This window comes from Pleurodeles waltl, chromosome 2_2 (genome assembly GCF_031143425.1).
Source record: "Pleurodeles waltl isolate 20211129_DDA chromosome 2_2, aPleWal1.hap1.20221129, whole genome shotgun sequence".
Lineage (NCBI taxonomy): Eukaryota > Metazoa > Chordata > Amphibia > Caudata > Salamandridae > Pleurodeles > Pleurodeles waltl.
This window is the reverse complement of record NC_090439.1, coordinates 158,095,399-158,117,039: the sequence shown is the minus strand read 5'-3', so window position 1 is coordinate 158,117,039 and position 21,641 is coordinate 158,095,399. Positions and strand designations below refer to the sequence as shown.

General features: G+C 43.1%; 1 protein-coding gene across 1 annotated transcript in view; it reads left to right on the top strand.

Annotated features, from left to right (window-relative positions):
• The window catches only part of NFX1 (nuclear transcription factor, X-box binding 1), a 1,141,187-nt gene that overhangs the window by 720,411 nt on the left and 399,135 nt on the right, over positions 1-21,641 (top strand). Inside the window, exon 15 of the mRNA XM_069219549.1 lies at positions 12,857-12,936. Within this exon, the coding sequence (XP_069075650.1) occupies positions 12,857-12,936 (80 nt within the window). The remainder of the gene's footprint in view (positions 1-12,856; positions 12,937-21,641) is intronic.

Below are 21,641 nucleotides of genomic sequence, written 5' to 3'. Positions count from 1 at the left end.
CTTCCCACACAGTGGTGCATAGTGAATTACATGTGGTTACTCAGGCGAAGGCAAAAGCTAGTGTGGGAAATAAGGAAAGAGAAGTGCGGGGCAAAGAGGAGGAGAATGAAAACCTAGTGAGAGGGAAGAATAAGGAGGGAGGGAGGAGGTTCATTGGATGATAAAAGCTCACAGAAAGTCAAAATCTGACAACCAGGCAAATCTCCTCCCTTCTAATGTCCATGTCGAAGGCAACAGATGAGTCCTCTCCAGCAATGTCTTGCAGATCAGCAGTCCCAGAAAGAGAAAAACTGGAAAGATAATCTGCATGTCAGTGGCTGCTCTTTTTCTTGGTGATGCAAAAAAGCAAAACTAATGCCCTTTCTAGCTGTGAACCTCAAAATAAAACTGTTGTGACAGATGCTGTTCTTTCAAGATAGGGAGCTATTCTAGGAACTTTGTCGCCAAGGCCATCAGAGGAGGAGAGCTCCTGTCACATCTCTGACCACAAGCTGAATTTTCATTCCATCAAACAACACGATGACCATGCACTACCTGAACAAGCAAGGGGTATGCACTATGTAATCAAGAAAGGGGTATGTGCTACCAAATCGAGCAAAGGGGCTAAAGATAAACACCCCAGTCACTGGAGTTCCCAAAGATGCAGTCATGGGCATGGGCATGGGCCAGGGGTGTATCAATAAAGAAATTTACTTGTCAGGAACCAAAACCAATAAGCAGTTCTCCTAAGCCAGTTCTACGTGGAAAATCACAAATGGTTTCTGGACAGTGGCATACTTCATTGTTATCCAACAATCTTTTTGCAGCATTTTTAAAGATAAATTGCCAACACTTTCCGTCCAGGCTACCAGAACCAGGCTTATTGGACAGTGCCACTTTGGTAAACTGCCTAAGGTCATTACTTTACACATTCCCTTTGATGCCATTGATTCCCAAAATCATACTGAAGCTTTGGAATTTTCAAGCGGCAATGTCCTCATTGCTCCTGAATAGCCAAGACATGATGGTATCCAGATCTATTCTATTGCAAATATCTGTCAAACCACACAAGAGTTTGCCATGCCAACCAAACATGTTAAACAGATCACAGGGCCACTGTTCCATCTGAACCAGAGATCTTTAATTTGGTAGCATGTCTCCAGAGATAGGTTTGAGAGTTCAGACAATGCAGACATCTATATCTCTTTATCATGCACAAATATTTTACAGGAAGCCCATGTTCTTTGACTGGGGCTTGCTATTCCTGCAGATGGAAGAGGTTTTTTTATGCTTCCAAAAGAGAGGCTACAACCTGATCACCTGCAGGGAGGCTTCCATTCTCCCATACATCTGGCTCAGTGGAACCTGCACTTATCTTCCCAAGTCAATCTGCTATTAAAACAACAACAAAAAACATCCTCCATTAAAATTAAAGTCCTTATAAAAGAACGTATTTTCTACCATAAAGACATTGCATTCTTCTTGGGCACTCAGCTAGGTTTTATCAAAATGAATGGGCCACCTTTTGAATCTGTACACAAGGGCTACTTTGCAGCTTCTTTCTTTGAACACTTCAGCCTGTAGAGTTATTGAAGTTCAAGATCCCTCAGCAGTTGAGACTTATTTAATGTTTCACCCAAATAGGGCTGTGACCAGAAGAACTCAGCCTTCTTTTCCCCGCAAAGGTGATAACAGACTTCCATATTAACCAGGCCATCACTCTTATAGTTTTCTTTACTAACCCATGCTCTTTAGCAGAGTATTTGTCACACTAAGGATGTTAAGAGTTCTTTATTTCTATCTAGCGAAAGCCATATCCTTTTGTAAATCTGACCAACATTTTAGTAACTACAGTCACATTCGCCAAGATCTGGCGATTTTAAAACTGCCCTTTTTTCATTGTATCTTCTGTATTATCTCTGTTAAGAACGGGCTAAAAAACCCTGGTATATGTAAATTGGCTCCTTGAAAATCAGTCCACACTTTCACAAGACACAACTTCCTCGAATCTGATATGAAAGCCGGCTCTAGGGTCAGTCAAGCTTCTCAGAGGAACCTCTTTGTTTAGCCCAGTATTCAATTTTCCTTCAGTTTCTCAAATTGGATACGATTATTATTCTGTATGCTCAAGAGCCTGCAAGAGCTAAGACTTATGTTTTTTTTGGCTTGCTACTCTGCTGTAACGTTTATGAACCAATAAAGATCCTACAATGCTGAAGAAATGGTTACCTAATTCCACTACTGCTCATATATGCAAGGAACATTTATTGAAGTCATAAATTACTCTCCGACCTTCATGGGTTTATGGAATAAAAAAAGTCTGAAATACATTCCTAATCTGCACTCCACTATGCTACACTACAGTGGAAGCCGTAAATGACAGCAGTTATTATAGGTGCTGCAGTGTAACAGTCTAACATTATGAAAATCTGAATTGTGATAAGCTTTTATTGGTACTCCAAATCATATGAACATTTTGGACTAGGCGAGGGTATTATTCAAGGATTGACTTCCAGGATCCTCTTTTCTTAGCTGCAGTCCAAGCAATCAAAATGTCACCTACCATTCTGTCATGACCTGAGTGCTTCTACAGACGTCTACAGCTTTATAACTACCTATACCTGTGTCAGTCAGGACATCGAGACCTTCCTGTGTAACATCTGAAGGTACAGTGCAGCGTCTCTGGGAAACAGGGCTACTGCTCGTATTGTAGATTTGTGGCATTCTCGCAGGCATGCTTACTTTAAATGACAAGCTTGGCCTCCGTCCCAGAGCCTCACCCGGAAATGTTCACCTTCGCACTAGAAGTTTTGTGTTTAGTCCAACTGTATATTCAAGCATAAGAAAGCAAAGCACGACTCTACCCCATCACACCACTCTGACCTTAAAGCAAAAGTGGAAAGTCATCATAGTTGAGTTCTTTGGATGTCTCCAGCCATGGAACTGGTTCCTCAGTTGGTCCTGATACCACCCAAAATTCAAGTAACCTATGTTGCAATTTTTCAGCATGTTTCTGGTTTCTTCTGTCATGCCTTTGGTCCCGGTGGAATTGCACAGGCCTCCAGTCTGGTTACAGCCGTCAGGTCCATACCCATACTAATCTTGGTACTGATTTCTACTCTGGCTCTGAGATCTACCCCATTCTCTGCCTCTCCAACACTGGTAAAGACTCCTCTGCTGCAACAGGAGGCCCAACGCCACTGCCAGTATCAGACCCTGAAGCGACTTGAGCTCAAACTCAACCAATGCAGTGCTACAAAATCACAACTAATTGTCATGCAGCCTGACTCTAACTCAGTGTCTCTGCCAATTCACACCTACCAGCAGAGAATCTCTTATGGTTTTGGTTTTGTCTATAATCCTGTGACAGAGGAGGAGGCACTCTAAAATATTGATCATGATGGCGAATAGGTTTCTCCCTCTCTTTATAGTGACGTTGCCTTATACATTGATATATAGCTAACCATTGTGCTTGATATATCTCCTGACATAGAGCTCAACTTGCCATTTGGGCACCAGCAAAAGAAAGTGCCTCCAAAGCATTGGTGGCTCGGAGGGAAGTTGAGGCACTAGAATTTCAACTACGCTTTTTCAAGACCAACACAAATGTTATGACAGACATTCTGCAGCTATGGTCAGCAACATCTGAGCCCTTACTTTCTTCCATTGATGCCATCACAGATATTTGATGGTTACATCATCAAAGCCTTGTAACCCTTATTTACTTACTGAACAACCCACCACAGTGGGCATTATTATCCAGCCCTTGAGTATAAAGGTGAATTATGACTCATTTCCAGCCATGCCTACCTTTGGAATACAAAAGGATTGATGATTGTGACAGGCACGTTTTCTTTCACCAGTGTAGCACTGCGGTCCATTAGTGATGTTTGTCTCCTGGGCCCCTCTGCACACATGGCCTTTAGGACATGGCCAGCAAGATCTTGCGGGCAGTCCTAGAAGACCCTAGGGCCTCTCTGGCCTAGAGAATCATGACAAACAGAATGCTGTCAAATATGTTAATCATGGAGGTGTGGATGCTACAGATTGTTTGGGTAGGGCTGTCAGTACTAGTGTTGTCCTTCAAAGACATGCTTGGATGCAATCGATTCTGGGTTGGATTTAATGACAACAGAGCTACAGTGTGCTCCTCTTGTTTACTAGTGCCAAACAGTTTCCACATCATTTCTAAATCATTTCCGAAAGGAGGCCATTCCAGAATGTGGACATACAGATGGAGACCACCTTCCCAACCAGTAATGCAGCAGACACCCCAGTCTTTTTGAGGCCCTGAACACTGGTCTAGCAGGCAGTGTGCCGGCCAGCAGGGGTATGTGTCTAGGGCGGCAGTCTTCCAGTTTATCTTCCCCCTGCAACAAACCACTTTAGTTTACCCTTTGTGGTACATACCCAACCAGTGTGGGGGGTGGGAGGTGTTCAGGGTTACATATTTCCTCCCAGGCCATCACACCTGACAGGTGGGTCATACATTTTTTTTTTAAATGGCTATGTCCTGCCTTTTCTTCCCCCCTGGTCCACTATTCCTCCCACACCAGAATGAATTACATGTAAGCACCCGTACATCCTGTTGCAGAAGGTGTGCCTGTTGCTGTCCAAGGGTGCCATCAAGAGAGTCTCGCTCTCTGAATGGGAAGGGGTTGTTACTCTTAGTATTTCCTCATCCCGAAGAAGATTGGGGGCCTCAATCTGGATCGGAAGGAAATATTCTAAAAGCTCATGTTGGCCTAGCTTCTGTCTGTTCTGGGCCTGGGTGTCTGGCTATTGTCCTTGGACCTGCAGGATGTGTATTTTCATATACCCATCCTGCAGTCCCACAGAGATGTTACCTACAGTTTAAGTTTAAGGTGGGCCATGATCATTTTCAGTTTAACTTGCTCCCCTGCAGCCCCAACAGCACCCCTCAGGTGTTCATGAAAGTGATGGTGGTGGTCACTGCCTATCTTTGGAGGTCAGGGATACCAGTATTGCTATACCCCACGACTGGCTGCTAAAGGAAGGCTTGCAGCAGTCATTCATGGACTGGATGGTTGTGGACCTCCTGACATTGAAGTCCCACCTGATTCCGCCACAGAACTTGGAGTTATTGGGGTGATTCTGGACAATGTCAAGCTTGCTGTTTTCCCTCGGCTCTAAAGGGTCCAGGGCATTTGGGGTATGATCCTGTTGTTTCATGCTTGGTCCTGGACTAGAGTAAGAGCAGCTCTAAGGCTTCCTGGCATCTTAGCCTCAGGCATTCTTCTCATCAGGTGTGTCAGGTGGCACAGGTGGGCTTTGCAGTGATATTTGATGTTCAAGTGGGCCCACTATAAAGGCAATCTGGTTGACACCATTCGGTTCTCAGAGAAGTCCACTTAAATTTTGCAGTGATGGCTGCCCGAACACAGCTGGTCCAGCAGTAAGCCTATCTCCCTTCTCCACCCTGAGCTGACAGTGGTGACTGACACATTTCTTCTTGCAAGAGGTGGACACCAGAGGACTCAGGAATCTGGCAAAGGGGCCACCTCCACATCAGCCTGTTGCAGGCTGTTCTCCTAGCTCTGCAGGCCTTCCTGCCATCCATCAAGGGGAGATTGGTGCAGGTTCTGATGAACAGCACCCCAGCCATGTGGCGCTGTAACAAGAAGTGTTAAGTGGGATCCTGGGCCCTGTGTCAGGATGCTTTGCATGTCAGAGGTGTTTAATTACGCAACCAAAGCCGGATTCTGTGGTGTCTCAAGCGGCACAACGCAGTTAGAAAACCCTTCAACACCAATAACATCTCCACCAGATAAGGAAGGACGCCAGCTGGATAACATAGGGAAAAGTTTCTCTTCAATAGCAGCAATAACAGTCAAAGATGCCAAATCATTAGACGTTTTAGGCAGATATGATCGCCAAATGTGGGCAGACATGTCCTCTTACGTTGACCTCTTGCCTGAGGATGCTAAACTAGAGGCAAAGAAAGTGTTGCAGGAAGGAGAGCGGATCGCAGCCGAAGTGATCGATTGTGCGATTGATATCTCACTAACTGGATTCAGACAACTGGCAGGGGCAGCGGTCTTGCAAGGGCAGGGCTGTCTGAAATCTACTTCTTTTAGGCTGGAGGTTCAAAGCAGGATACTTGACATGGCATATGATGGGGAAAGTCTCTTTGGCAAACATGTGGATGACATGTTACAGTCCATAAAGGCGGATACGGACACGGCCAGACCCCTGGGTATGTTGCAGTACAAAAAGCAACCATTTCAGGGAGCAAGAAAAAAAGGAAGTTACTCCTTTTGTGGTGGTTTCCAAGCATATAGACCACAGTACCAAACAGTGCAATCAGGTTTTCGACAGCAGTGCGGACAACACCAGCAACAATATTGGGTACCACATACAGCTGCCTAACAGATACACCACAAAGGGAAGAACCACTACCTGTGGCAGGGACACGAGTAGAAAACAATGACCGTGCATTCATACCAGCTACCAACCCCACCTGTGTTCCAAAGATTGGAGGCTGCATTTCTTACCACATCCCTCAGTGGTTGGGGATAACATCAGACAAGTGGGTAGTAGATATAGCATCCAGGGGACGTACTCTAGAATTCATTCAGAAGCCTCCAAATACCCCTCCGTCAGGACCACCACCTCCAATGTAAAAACACCTCCTCAGGGAAGTGTATGTGATGTTACACAAAGGGGCAATAGAACTTGTTCCAACACTGCACAGGAACCAAGAATTTTATTCCTGCTTTTTTCTAGTAAAAAAAGCCTTCGGGGGATTGACGTCTCATCCTAGATTTGAGCGCCTTAAACAAGTTTCTGAAAAAACAGACGTTTCGTATGGTAACACTTCAGGACATTCTATGCCTCTTGAACACAGGAGATCACATGACCTCTCTAGACCTCCAGGAGGCGTACTTCCATATCCCAGTACATTGAAACCATCGGAAATTTCTCAGGTTCAGGGTAGCTGGTATGCATCCCATTTGGATTAAAGGCGGCCCCCAGAATTTTTACTAAAGTGCTAGCGCCAGTAGCGGCTCACCTACGCCAGCTGGGCATACAAGTCTTTCCATATCTGGACGACTGGTTCATAAAGGCATCCACAAAAGCTCAGGTGGTAGACCACACAGCCATTTGCCTCCGGTTGTTCAAAACTCTGGGTCTTACCATCAATTATCGCAAGTCACACTTCCATCGCACAAAGAGGCTACATTTCTGAGGAGCAATTCTGGATACTATCCAAAGCAAAGCATTTCCATCTCGGGAGAGGCAACGAAAGCTATCCAGCATGGCTCAAAAGCTATCAGCAAAAAAGTTTCTTTCAGTTCGGTATTACAAATCATTCATGGTAATAATCTCTTCATGTATTCCACTGATCGGCTGCACATGCGACCTCTTCAGGAGCTACTAGACTCTCAGTGGCTCCAAGTGAATGGCTCCTTCGACGATCGAATTCTCATCACACCGAAAATTCGATCTGCCGTGTCTTGGTAGGCAAAACAGACCAACTTATCCAAGGGCCTTTCTTTTCTTCAACAAGGGCCGCAATACATAATAACAACAGATGCGTCACTCGAGGGTTGGAGTGCCTACCTTCAAGATCTCTGGATAAGTGGCAACTGGACACAAAAGGACAAACAGCTTCACATAAACCAACTGGAACTCAAAGTGATAGATATGGCGCTGAAGGCCTTCTTACCAAGAATACGAAACTCAAAAATTCTCACCAGAACAGAAAATACCACAAGTATGTTTTACCTGAACAAACAGGGCGGCACAAAGTCCTTGCAGCTTTCACGTCAAATTCAGAACATATGGGAATGGGCCATAGAGAACCAAATTTCTCTGAAAGCGGAACACCTGCCAGGGCAAACCAATCTCTTAGCGGACACTTTGAGCAGGACATACATCCCGTATCATGAGTGGGAACGCGTCAAACTTTTCCAGAAGTGGGGCAAGCCGAATCTAGATCTTTTTGCCACATACGAGAACAGGAAATTCCTATATTACGCAAGCTAGCATAGCCAGAAACGGTTGTGGGTAAATTAGTTTTTGATGAGATGGTCAGGAATCTATGGCTACACTTTTCCCCCAATTCCACTTATCCCAGAGTGATCAACAAAATGAAAGCAGAGGGATATCGTCTTCTCCTATTAGAACCCAGGTGGCCCAGCAGATTTGGTTCACAGAACTCCTCCTGTATTCAGAACAACCACATGTTCTACTCAAGACAGACACCAACCCTACTAACCATGCACCAGGGCCAGATCAGGTATCCACATCATTCATCTTTACACTTATCGGTCTGGCTCCTGAATTCAATGAATATTCCACCTTGAACATTTCATCGGAATGTAGAGAAATATTGGCCAGAGCGGACACCACCAATAAGACCTATAAACTTAAATGGAAACGTTTCTGTTTGTGGTAGGCCGTGAATGCAGTCCATCCTATTTCGTCGCCCCCGGAGCAGATACTTACTTATTTGTTGCACTTAGCAAAATCTGGGCTTTCGTATTCCTCCATACGAGTACACGTGGCAGCAATCTCAAGATACCGCCCTTCTCAGCACACCTCCTCACTATATTCTGCCAGGATTGTGAAACAATTCCTCAAGGTCCTTTTTAGAGTGTGTAAACCTCCGCCGTTATGGTCCCTTACAATAGAATTGGGACAACTCATGAAGCCTCCTTTCGAACCAGTCCACAGGTCATAGTTAAAATTCCTCTCTTGGAAGACGTGACCTTTACTGCCTCTCACATCAGCAAAAAGGGTGAGTGAAATCTTCACCATCAAAGAACCTTTTCTTCAGTTCACTCCAAATGGGGTGATACTTCGAACCAATCCTAAATATATACCAAAGGTACCATCAAACGTCTATTTAAATGAGCCAGTGGTCTTAAAAACATTTATTCCTAACCCACAAACGGTTGCGGAGAAAGCACTACATTCGCTGGATTGTAAAGAGATGTTTAAAGTTCTATCTAAAAAGAACACAGAGCATTCGGAAATCGGACCAGCTATTTGTAGCTTTTGGAGATGCCAGAAAGGGCTCTGCGATATCTAAGCAGACCATTGCCAGGTGGATCGGTCTAGTGATACAACTTTGTCATGCCCAAGCAGGAAAGTCGCTTTACAGTAAAGTTAAAGCCCACTCTACCAGGGCAGGAGCCTCATCAGCGGCACTCTTTGCGGGAGTACCATTGCAACACATTTGCAGGGCAGCAACATGGTCCAGCCAGCATACTTTTACTAAGCACTACTGCTTCGATGAGTTGAACAAGACGGACCAGGCTGATGGGCAAGCAGTGCTGAGACATCTATTCCATTAAGGTGAGCTTCTCTGGTTATCCCACCTTCCACTTGAAAGGTATGTCATCGATACTTGTCTAATGTTATTATTATTTTTATTCTCAATACATATGTATATTGCTTTCTAATATTAGCTGAATGTAACATCATTACTATTATTATGGATGTTATCATTGGTTTAAACAATACTACTGCTCACTACTCTAATTCAATCATGTGCATCTATGAAAGATCCAATACTGGACAAGAAAATTGGTTTCTTACCTGTAACTATTGTTCTCCCGTATTGGTATCTTTCATAGATTCACATGCGACCCACCCCCTTCCCTCAGAGGCTCCCCTTAATCATAAAACTATCTACTACACACTCGTGCTAGAAATCTGAGGGAAACAGCCTCTGTGGGGATTGTTCTAGAGGGTGCTGACGCTTGATTGATTGTAGTTCAAGTTTGGTTCTTTTTTTCATAATAGAACATGGATAGGCTATAACAGTGCCTGTTTGGGCCACTGGGGCCTAGTGTGGTACACTTAACGTTATTTATATTTAAAGTTACAGTGAGGCTCCCACCTCGACGACTGGGATGATTCAAGCATGTGAATCTATGAAAGATACCAATACTGGAGAACTATAGTTACAGGTAAGGAACCATTTTTTTTATGGACCTAAGCCAGAGTATGTACCACTCATGATGACCTCAGCCATAAGGCAACAATGGATATCAGCCATCTGCAAATTCGGTTTTCTGCCATTAGGTTCAGAAGCATCAAGTGGTCAGTATTATTTTCGTACATTAGAAATGCTGATTCTTCTGTGAGGGAGTGGTCTCCTTGCCACCCTGGTAGAATGATCAGCCTTAGGGTGTGTCCCCCCCCCCCCCCAAAAACGTTTTGCCATACTCCTCCTATTTTAGCTGAATTTGTTTTTGTTGGCCTTAGTACTCTGTACACATACCACTGCTAACCAATGCTGAGATGCTTGTGCTCTGTCATAAAACATGGTGAAATTGACTTGCACCCAGTTGACATATTTTACTTGTAAGTCCCTAGTAAAGTAGTACTACATAAACCCTGGGCCTGTAAATTAGATGCTGCTAGTGAGCCTGCAGCACTCATTGTGCCACCCACTTGTGTAGTCCTTTAAAACAAATCACAGGTCTTCCATTGCAGCCTGTATGCACATTTTTAAACATCCACTTCGTCCTGGCATAATAAACCTATTGCCTGGCCTAAACGCTCCTTTTTAGTACATATGTCACCACTAGGATGGACGTAAACAATCCGTAGGGCAGGGTGCAGTGTACTTAAAAAGTTGGACATGTAGTTTTAACTTTTACATGTCCTGGTATTAAAAACTCTTAAATTCGTTTTTCACTACTGCATGGCCTGTCCCTGCCGTAGGATAACATTGGGTTACCTTATTACATTTACTGAGTGATAACTTTCAATTGAGAGCAGGAAAGAATATCAAGTTTGTTCTCTTAAGGAGTTGCAATTTAAAATCCTTTTTAATGGTAAAGTTGGATTTTAAGTTGCAGTTCTGAAAATGCCACTTTTAGAAAGTTGCCTCTTTCTTGTCCTAACCATTTGGTGACTGCGGGCTGTATGTATACTGGGTCACATAACTAGGTGTAGCTGGCAGTTAGTCTTTGTGCATTACGCCTAGACAGTGAGACAAAGGTGGAATTGGTGTTGGCAGGATGGGCCATTTTGGACTTGATGGGGAGGAGGAGCCGTCACGTACCACACCAACCAGTTTTTTTGTGCCCCAGACAAGCTGGAGCCAGGGTAGGAAAGCAGGACATTCCAGAAACCTCTTCAGAGGGAGGACTCCAAGAGCTTCCCCACTTCAAAGTGGGCATCAGGTATAAATAGTGCACCTTCAGACCTAACTCTTCAGTACACGTCTGGACCTGTGAAGACTCAGAAGGAGGACTGCTGTGCTGCTCCGCAGCAAGGGCAACTGACCTGCTGCTGCCCTGTTGCCTGAGCGAAAAGGACTGGACCTGCATCTTGTACCAGGCCCACCAGAGTTACTCTAAGGGCCATGTGGCTAGCCTTCTGATCAGAGCCTCGGACAGAAAGAGCTTCAACCATCTTGACCCCTGCACCTCGATTGTGTCTTCTGTGACTCCTAACCCCCAGGTGGTGTCCCCCTCAGTCCTAGACTCTTAAGTGGGGCTAAACGTGCTCTTCCAGCCCAGCTGTGGTCTCTACCTGAATCAGTGCAGCTCAATGCCAGGCATACCATGGCAGCCTGAACTTGTGACTTCCAGTCCAGCGCTGCTAGATAACCACAGTTGTCATTTTGTTTTTAAGCACTATTTTACCTAAACCTCTAACATTGATTATCTCATTTTCTACTGATTGGATTTTTGTCATTTTGGTGTCAGATAATTTAATAACTATTACTCTATTGTTTTAAATCGATGTTGGAGTTTTATTATGTTGTGTTTTCAATGTATTGCTTTTATTTATTTGATTGTTTATTGCTTTTATTTGTGTGCTGCATACATTCTTTACACATTGGCTTGAAGGTAAGCCTGACTGCTTGTGTGCCAAGCTACCAGTGGGTTAAGCACTGGTTTATTTCTTTTATTTGTTTTTTGCTTGTGTTTCACCCTTAAGAGAATTGTGGTTGCTACTTGCGGGTTTCACCCCCCCCCCCTCCTCCCCCCAAAACAGTAGCCCAATTTTCTACACAGGCCCTTTAAGTCTGGATGCTATTCCTCAAAACAAGACTCAGATGACCCACCGCCCTGGTGCCTAAAAGAATCAGACCAGAGTTTCCCTGCTTTGTGGCTGACCCAAAGGAGGTTGAGGCTTTTTGGCTAGCAGTGCTCTTCCACACTCTTTGCTACTCCCCGAGAGGAATTCCTTTCCTGTGAGCTTGGTGACCTCGAGTGGTTCCAATCTGACACCTATGATCCATACACTTTTCAATGCTGCCCTTCCATTGGCTTGGGGGCATCTCATAAGTCTTGTGAAATGTAGTTTGGGAAATTTCATTCTCTTCAGTCAAATCTTGCTAATTATCATTAAGGTGCTAGTGCAGTGTTCTCTAGCAGAAACTGGTGATGCCACCGCCAAAAAGTCATTTCGTGTACCACCTCACTGTCTATTGCCCAATGATCACTGGGGTCTCTGGCTCCCAAAGTTAGTGAACATGACTTGTATGGGCTGGCATGACCCTAGGCCCATTTACTGCACTGTGAATGTGCCTAGGGGATAAAAGGGATTTTCAAGCACTAGTGGCCCACAAGCCTCAAAGACTTCCCATCTTCAGCCTCCAAATGTTGACAAACATTAGCACAGTGACCATCACAACTGAGTTCTGTTGAAGGTAATCAAAGTCAGTCCTGACAGGTTATGTTTGTTCTCTTCAACTGAGTATGTGTCTTATATTGCAATAAAGCCTTTTCCCTGTGCTACATGACTAGATCATACACAAATGTGTGACAACCAAAATAATACCTGTAACACATGGTCTCATAGCACATTATTGAATATATTACCATATGACTTAACCCTAACTGTAAGTTTACAATATTTATTGACTTTTTTCTTGTTGTTTTAGTTTTTCATTCCTGTCACAGTGAGGAGAAATGTCCGCCTTGCACTTATCTCACTCAGAAATGGTGTATGGGCAAACATGAAGTAAGTGAAGTAGCTTGTGTGCATGATTAGTATAGGTTTTTAGTAACCCATAAATCTTCATGTGGTTTGGTTTTAGTTTTGTCTTTGAAAGCTGTACTTGAGTGTAAATGCAGACCATGTACATTTGTTTACTACACTGACAAGAATTATGTCTTCCCATCTCCAGTGTCTATGCCATGATATTTTCTACACATCAATAAGGGACTTACCTTATGATCACTCTGCCACTAATACACTGCCCTAGTTTTCACTTGAAAGGTAGGTTTCTCCACAACTTCCAGCTTGATTAAAGGGCAGGCAGATTTGACCAGGTCACCTCACTGCCAACAATTATTTTCTTTTATGTTCACATCCAAAGAAAATTAGCAGAATTTGTTTGTAGTTCACATAATGCAGTTGGTAAAAAAAAAACAGTCAAAAATGAACTGCCTTGCCTCTTATGCATGGTGCTCTGAGACCATCAAGAGAGAAAGCGGATAGAGGCCCACAGCAGGAGGTTAGTTTACAGTTGTGGATCACAGGACTCCCTTGAATGAGCAGCATGCTAATTTCCTCCCTGCTTACAGGACAGAAATCTATTACGAGTCCTTCTGTGGAACCAGTGCAGAATAGGAACACAAAAATAACCTATTGTCAACTTCATGTGAATAAAGACACTCTACTTGGAAGAAAAAAAGGGTTCTTTCTCTGGACCCTAGTGCACTGGAGCATTGTTGAAGTTCAGTAAAATAAGCTAGTGAATACTCTCAAGGAGTCGCTGCGGGTGAGGAAGAGGTCCATTTAAATGGTGGGGTATTCACAAACAGCTTAGTGGAAAAACTTTGATATCAGTTATAAGTTTATCAGTGCAAATAAAGAAGCATTCAGCTATCCAGTCTGTCACGCAGCCAAATTTCGGGAAACATTGTGGGCATGATGGAGTTTGCTGATGCCAAAGAGAGCCTGTGTGGATGAATTTATGTCAAAGAATCAAAGATAGCTTATTATCCAGCTCATGATTAAGTAATGATGCCGAGGCCACATGTTTCATTGCCAAAGCGCACTACGGAGCCTTTTCTTAATCCATGGTAGTCTAATATTATGATGCAGACTTGGCCTCCACAACCTTTATTTTTACACCTCAGAGGAAAAAATCATCTTATCTAGAAAAAGGTTTAGAGAATAATGAACTTCAGTCTTTATTTTAACCAACTTTGAGATAGCTCACATTTTCACAGTCTCCTGTAGCATAAATAAATTACCTTGTGCTACCGCTCCACATGTTCTGTTATCTACATCTTGATTGCATTCTTTTATTGCTTAACTGCCTTACCCTCATGTGTACACCAATATCTTTCCCCTTCTCTATCAACTTATACAGGCATATGTGCTATGTCCTTTGCTTTTAGTTCTGTATTATCACCATGGAACCCACAATTGCATTTATGTTTCTAATTGTGTGCCTTTAGCTTTCCTCTAGCCCTGAATCCAACTTTTCCTAATCTAAAGTGTTTAGTTAACATTTTGTGTGCTGGTATGAACAAGTTTTATTTTGTTTTATTTATAAACGCTTTTTATCGATTTTTGAAGGGAAAGGAAACACAAGGTAAGAGGCATCATATTTCCAAAGTTGGATTCATGACATACAGATAACCGTATATCTCTAGGTATAACCCCGAGATACAAGATTAGTCCACAGTCGCTGACACCAAGTACCTCATATCCCTGGAGGTTCATGGTAGGAGACTCAGCCATTTCCCTCACACCTTTGCATATTTGCAAGGGCATCCCCATGCCTCATAGACTGTTTTTTCCTGGACATTCCCATACCATGTCAAAGAAGTCAGCAGGTCCTTCAGAGCACCTAAAGCGGAGGGGGTGGACCGTCCTGCCCGATGCAGTCGCACAGGAGAGAGGTATGACCCATACAGAAAGTACAATTGTATCAATTGCTGTCTGGACTATATAGTTATTAGCCTTGACGCCATCAGAGCATCCTGCCAGTCCGTTTCCTCCAGGGGACCCAGCCAGCCTTACCATTGGTCTCTAAAATGATCCGGGTCACCCGGGGCATTGTTGATTAACATTCTATATAATTTGGCTACACCCCGTCTCCCTAGTGCCCCATAAGCAACTTGGCCTCTAGTGGACTATGTTCCAGCATGTCAGCATTTGGCAGTTGTATGTGAAGGGCGTGACGAAGCTGAAGGTATTTATAAACCTGTGTGTGGGCAAATTGATGGGTGGTTTGTAGGTCCTGAAAGGTCCTCATGGACCCCCCATTCCACATATCTCCCAGCAGAGAGATGCCCAGCAGATCACATTTCCTGAATCCATGCAGGGCCTCCGACTTTCAGCCAAGTACCATGCCATAGGGGGGTCTGCTGGGTGACAACGTTCTCCCAACATGTATGACGTAGGAATGCTCGCCAAGCGAGGAAAACCACTGGTTCCATGTCACGAGAGAGCGGGGAGCCATAGAGTAGCGCAAATATCTGTGGAAAGCTCAAAGAGGTCAGTTCGAGTTGATATGCCGGATCGGCCCAACCCCCATTAAACCAGCAGAGCCGTGATTGACCAAAAGTTGTGTCGCCAAGTAGTACAGGTGTAGCTTGGCCATGCCCATCCCTCCATTGTAAGTTCCTCTCTGGCAGTGCAGTTTGGTGTCTGGCTCCATGCCAAAGAAATGAGGCTGCCGCTCGATCTAGCACCCGGATCCAGGTATGTGGGATTGGAAGTGGAAAGTTCTGAACAACATATAAGAACCAGGGCAGTATCATCATTGTATACAGTGCCACAGGGCCCAGAACATTTAATGGCAGTTATTGCCATCACACCAAGTCCGCTTTAGCCTGAGACGCCAGCGGAGCCATGTTCAGGGTCCATGTCAGATTGGGAGGAGAGCCACCCAGATACCCAGGTATTTAAAACTCACGACGGATAGGCACCTCATGTTGCCATGCATAGCAGTCCCGCAAAGGCACCAATGGCACCAGCGCTGATTTAGCTGGGTTCATTTGTAGGCCTGACGCTTCCTCGAAGTAGTGCAGAAGGTGAAGGCTACAGGGGCCAGTCTCACTGGGGTTTGCCATGTATAGGTGGATGTCATCTGCATGCAGTGCTACACGAGCCTCATAAGTGTGGTCCCAGTTCCACCCTCGGTATATTGGATCTATCCTAACCAGAAAAAATATGTTTATGATGAAAATATTGATGGTCAAACAATTAGAGACCTGGATGATGAGGTACAAGCCTGTAGTGAAACTGTTATTTCGTCTGACACCAGATACATCAGTGGTACATGTAGTGAGATAGAAAGTAAGGTCTCAAAGCTTTCCAACTATTCCACCTGATAAACAACTGATTCATTGACAAAAACAGTTTTGCTCCTGGATCTTTCACTCTAGACTTGCCAAGTACCAATGTTTCTTGTAGCAGCTGGTGGAAAGGGAAGTACAACATATGCCTTTTGTTAAATTATATTGACTTATCTGGCTATATCAAAGTACATGAGCAAATCAGATTGGTTATGGAAGATGCATTGCTTAGATCACTGGCAAATATAGCAGCCACAAAGAGCCAATCTTAGATTGTCTTTCAGACAGCATATACCGCTTAATGATAGAATACTTTTTGGGAGCAAAGTAGCTTCCACCTTGTAAATGTTAGCTTAAAAGACACAGCCTTCATAATGACACATCTACAATTGATCTTTATCAATTCACTAGAAATCCTGCTTAATGAAACCACCACTGTGAACCTATTCGCTTAATTTTAAACTAGGCCGATGAACATTAGGCTTTGCGACGAGGACAACACAGAATCATGAAAATACATTCACTTTAATCCCTATGTCTAATACTCCATTATAATCCTCTTGTGCCCCAAATATATGAAGAACTCATATGATGCCACTTGAGAGTCACTATTCAGAAGTTGAGATGGACGAGAAACAACCTTAGATATGCTTACCAACAAAATCCTACAATATACAGTAAAATCATGCCTCCTACCTGTACAAATCATTACATGAGCTATAGCCTAAGAAAGTGCATATCTGCAATTACCAGCATATTGGCTCTGTCAAGTCTTGGGCAGTCTTGCTCTCACTTGGGCCTCTTTTAATCATGCAACACGTTAAATAATCAAGTCATTAGTACGTGAAGGCTACAAAACAAAATAAAAACCTAAAACATGGTGGTAGAGTGGTACTTGCCCACGAAGATGACCTTTCTTGTAAAATCATCAGGACTTAAGCAAGGTCCTGTTTTGAATACCACACTCACCATCACTGACAAACCCACAAGATTATGCAGCCTGTATGACCTCTGGTCAACATTACTTGAATGTATCTCTCATCTCCTTGCTTTATTTCAAATGAAAACCTTCTTTAATGTTTATATTTCTTGTCTCTGCAAATCCCCTAGGAGCAATAAAAAATCAGTTTTCAATCTAATAGGAAATCCTATCAATTTCAGAACCTCTTCTTTTGAAGTGTCATCTGCTCACTTTATAATTCTGAATGCACAAGATCTTACAAAAAAAGCATCAATCATAAAAAAATCTTCAGAATATCCTGGGATTACAACTAATTGCCACACCTAATTTTAGCTATATGCTTGATCTACAGCACAAAAATGAAGATCCCTATTCCACTCTATCAGCCTAAACATACCATGTTTCTCATGTTATATGAGGTTGCTTCATCTTGTACAAGACTCAAACATTTAACAAATAGACCATTAGTATTACACTCAAATATTTATTAGAAGGAAATGTATTTGTACCGCTAAAATAAATTGGAGGAATACCTTATCTGAAAAACATTGTTGCACAGCTGAATTTTGAAAGAAACCCCTACAAAATAATCATTACTCAATATATTGAACGTGACCAAAAAGAACCCAAAAAGTCTTAAATTTTCTTAAATCATTCTCTACAACCCAGCAAGACTAACTCAATGAATCAAGGTTGGGATGAAGTTTCTCAGTCATTTCTCTCACTAAGTCTGGCACATCAGGAATGTGATTGACAACCCCCTCTTCCATTTCAAGTACTTCCCACTTATTCTTGACAAAATGCATTTAGCTAAAGGAATCACTTCACCATCTTGGCTGCTAGGGAAGTTACCACTAAGAACAATCAATCCCTCTTACTTGTTTTGTTCTGTTAGAGACTTCCAATCGCATATTTCTCAATTTGCAAATTATTTGGAGGTAACTGACTGGATCCAGAATATTTCAAAGCAATTCCCTGCCACCTGTAGGTGGTGTCCTGCAGCTCTGCATCTGATCCACCCTGTCCTGGATGTGAAATCAGAGCCCCTGTATCTGTGCCACCTCTGTGTCATTTCATTTCCTTCAATGCTTACCGACACATATCTGAAGCTCTTCAAATTCTGTCAGTCCTTCAGACTTGTTTCCTCTAAAAATATGTTCTCATAGTGCAGACTTCGTTTAAGCCACATCAAGACTGTCATCGATATATGTGGGTGACAGACACTTGCAACATCTACCTTTGGTGCTGCAGCTCCAAACACAGATCAACTGCTGCACACGTGAATCGCAAGGTCATCTGTGACTGTGAAGCCAAACTTGCCATTGCTGAACTCCCCAAGAAGTAGGGAAAGAGATTGTGGTAGAAGTGGAGGAAGCGGACGCGTTGTCATTTTCGAGGACAATCTTGTGACCCATCATCATCAAATTTGCATGGTCAAGCAGGTGAAAGAAAGGGAAAAAACACAAGAAGTCCAAGCATGGGTCTCTGTCGTCCAGCCACTTCTTCCATTTGGAGTCGCACAACACCTAGGTTACTTCCAAGCCGTGAAGTTGTTCTCCCGAATGGGAACAGGCTCTGCTTCTGCTCCCATCCCTTTCAAATCCTGTAAGATCTTCAATGCCACAACAGTTCTGAGAGAGGCCACTAACAAAATCTTCGGTACACCTCCGGATTCCTCCGGAGCATCTTCGGGCCCTAGGGATCTAAGGTGGCCTCTAGTCTGGTTACCACCGGCGAATCTGTCCTCGTCACAGACTGCACCACTCAACCTCGACATGAGGCCTGCAGTTGAATAAAGCTTCCTTCCTGCTCTGCAAATTGGACTTGTATGGACCTCTATTACAAAAATGGATGCGGATCCTGGTGTAACTAAGAATTTGAGATCTGACAAAGTCCTCTGTTATCTAACTAGCTAAATGTGTTACCGTCCAATTACATACCCATATTGCCAAATACCACATCCTTTTTCATTCAGACTCTAGGTCTGGAGAGAGCACAAAAAAAGCCTCAGCATAGTAGTTAACACTTTCCTGTTAAGCTAAGAATAAAACAGATGATTATTAGTATTTGTAGGTCTATTGGCTGGATTTTACACAGTTGACATTTGTATTTCCATACATTAAAGCATGTCCTTGATGACTGGGGACCTTTTTTTAGAGGTGGTTGTACACATACAAACTTCAAACAACAATGAATGTCACAATCCATACATAAAAAGGAATGCTAAGGTAGTCCAAAGAAATTTCCTTGAGTTTTAAAAAAATCCAGTAATTCCCATGGGGGAGCCCCCGCGGAGAGGATATATTGCGTCCTACTATGCAACATACACAGGTCCCACTGCGGAAAAGGAAACATAAGAGTTGTTTGACGTGCTATAGAAGAAGAATCATCAGGGAAATAGTAAAAAAGTGAATAAAAAACCATGATGAAGTCCCATCTAGGGGACAAAATGTGTTGGCTGAGCTGATGCTGAATTATCATTAAAGGAATAAATAAACAATTTTTGATTGAAACACAATATCACGGCTCCCGCTTCATTGGATTTTTATGAAAGACTGTATTTTCATACGATACGACTTATAAGAAATGTTCTAGTATTACTGGATTTTTTGAACACTCAAGGAAATGTATTTGAACTACCCTAGCACTCACTTTTATGTATGGATTTTGGTATTGGGTATATGGTCTCTGAGCAATAGGACCATTGGGAGGTAGAGTGCTGTATTGCTCTTCTGGTGTTTTTTTTAACAATGAATGTTACCTTCAAATACCTCATTTAGAACAGGGAACTACTTTGTTTTTGACTTCAGAGCCTCATCTGGCTCCATTATTGGAAACATCTTCCAAGAAGGATACCCACTGCAGTATCACCAGCTCAATGGCACTGGAAGCCCTGCCCTGTATAGGTTGTTGTTTTGGCACTTTTTTCTCTGCATGAGTATGCTATGCATTGCAGGGTGGTTCCAGGCAGGAAATATCAGTTCACTGTTCCCATGGGGTGGGAAAAAAAACATTGTGTATTTGCATAACAACCCACTGGCTATCCTTTGTTAAACAAAATTGCTGACTGGTTCATAATGCTGCCAAGACAATGAGTATTTTTTCTGAAGTATTTGAGTCAGCCTAAGCTATTTCGCCACAAAATCTGTTCCCGTGTTGAGGGGGGGGGGGCTCTCAAATTAAGGTTCACTGGTTGCACTGTGACCTGCTGCCCTAGCAGCTTTACAGCCTTAAATGAGTGTCTAAATCCTCAAATAGTTTGAATCTGATTCCCAAATAGATTTCAGTATGTTGTGTATTTTTTTTTTTTTTTTACCTTAACGCCTTAAGGGTTCATCTTTATCCCCATACGTTTTAAGCTTTATATTGAGCTATAAGGTCATCTGCTACACAAGCTCATAGTATTATTTCACCAATATGCAGGTAATACTCCGTTCTTTAACACTGGTTCTTTCATAGAGTCACATGATTGAATTATTCCCTGCCAGCAGATGGGGAATCCCCAGTAAAATATTTAAAATAAATAGCAGTAAACTGTTAAAATGGATGTAGGGCCAGTAGCGTAATTTGTTTAGCAGCACATCCACCTCAAGTGACACAACTCAAACTTCAGCCAGTAAGTATAATGTGATAAACTGTGCATGCTCCCTAAAGGCCACCATACTTCAGATTTCCATGCAATTTCTTATTCATGGCAGTGCCCAGAAAGAACTGAGCCCTTTTTTTCTAATAAGCAAGGGACTGGCTGGATTTTCAACATCATCTTCACCTTCTATGGATTTTAGCCAGTTCCACCTTTACCTGCACTCAACTGTGATCTGGTCCTTTGATGGATTATTTCCATTTTGGGCCGGGGGAAACCCTCTCAACTGTCAACAGGGAAAAGATCTCCTAGCTTGGCTGTTGGCTAACAAGTCAGGGACAGCCTATCCTTGTAGCAAACTACGCGGAAGTAATGCAGTGCACGTAAGTGGTATTTAGCACTACTTTTAAAGACTACTTGCAGGTCCTGTTTTTGATTGCTGGGATGCCAGATTGACAATATGTAGACTCCTATCTAGAAGTGATTGAGCTGCTTCAGCTCTCCCCAAAACAAGATATCAAGAACCCAGGTGCCTACGTGAAAGCAGAATGCAACCACTTGCCTTAATGCAGCAACCACAAAAGGATCTACAATGGAGAACTGTCATGAAGTGAGAGGCAGAGGGTAAGAGAGGGATACTGGGGAGTAGGTTCTGTAAAAATGATGATGTCCATCACAAAGTTGTTATTTTCTTGAATAATATCTTTATGTTTAATAATAGACCTGCCTACTAGTAGGAGAAAGTAGTGTTGACATTGAAACATCCAAGAGGATTCACCTAGTAGATGTTTATAGTGAATTGGTTAACAAGAGCCTGATAGAAACAGCACTATTAGTAAGGCAACCACACACATTAAACAGGAGC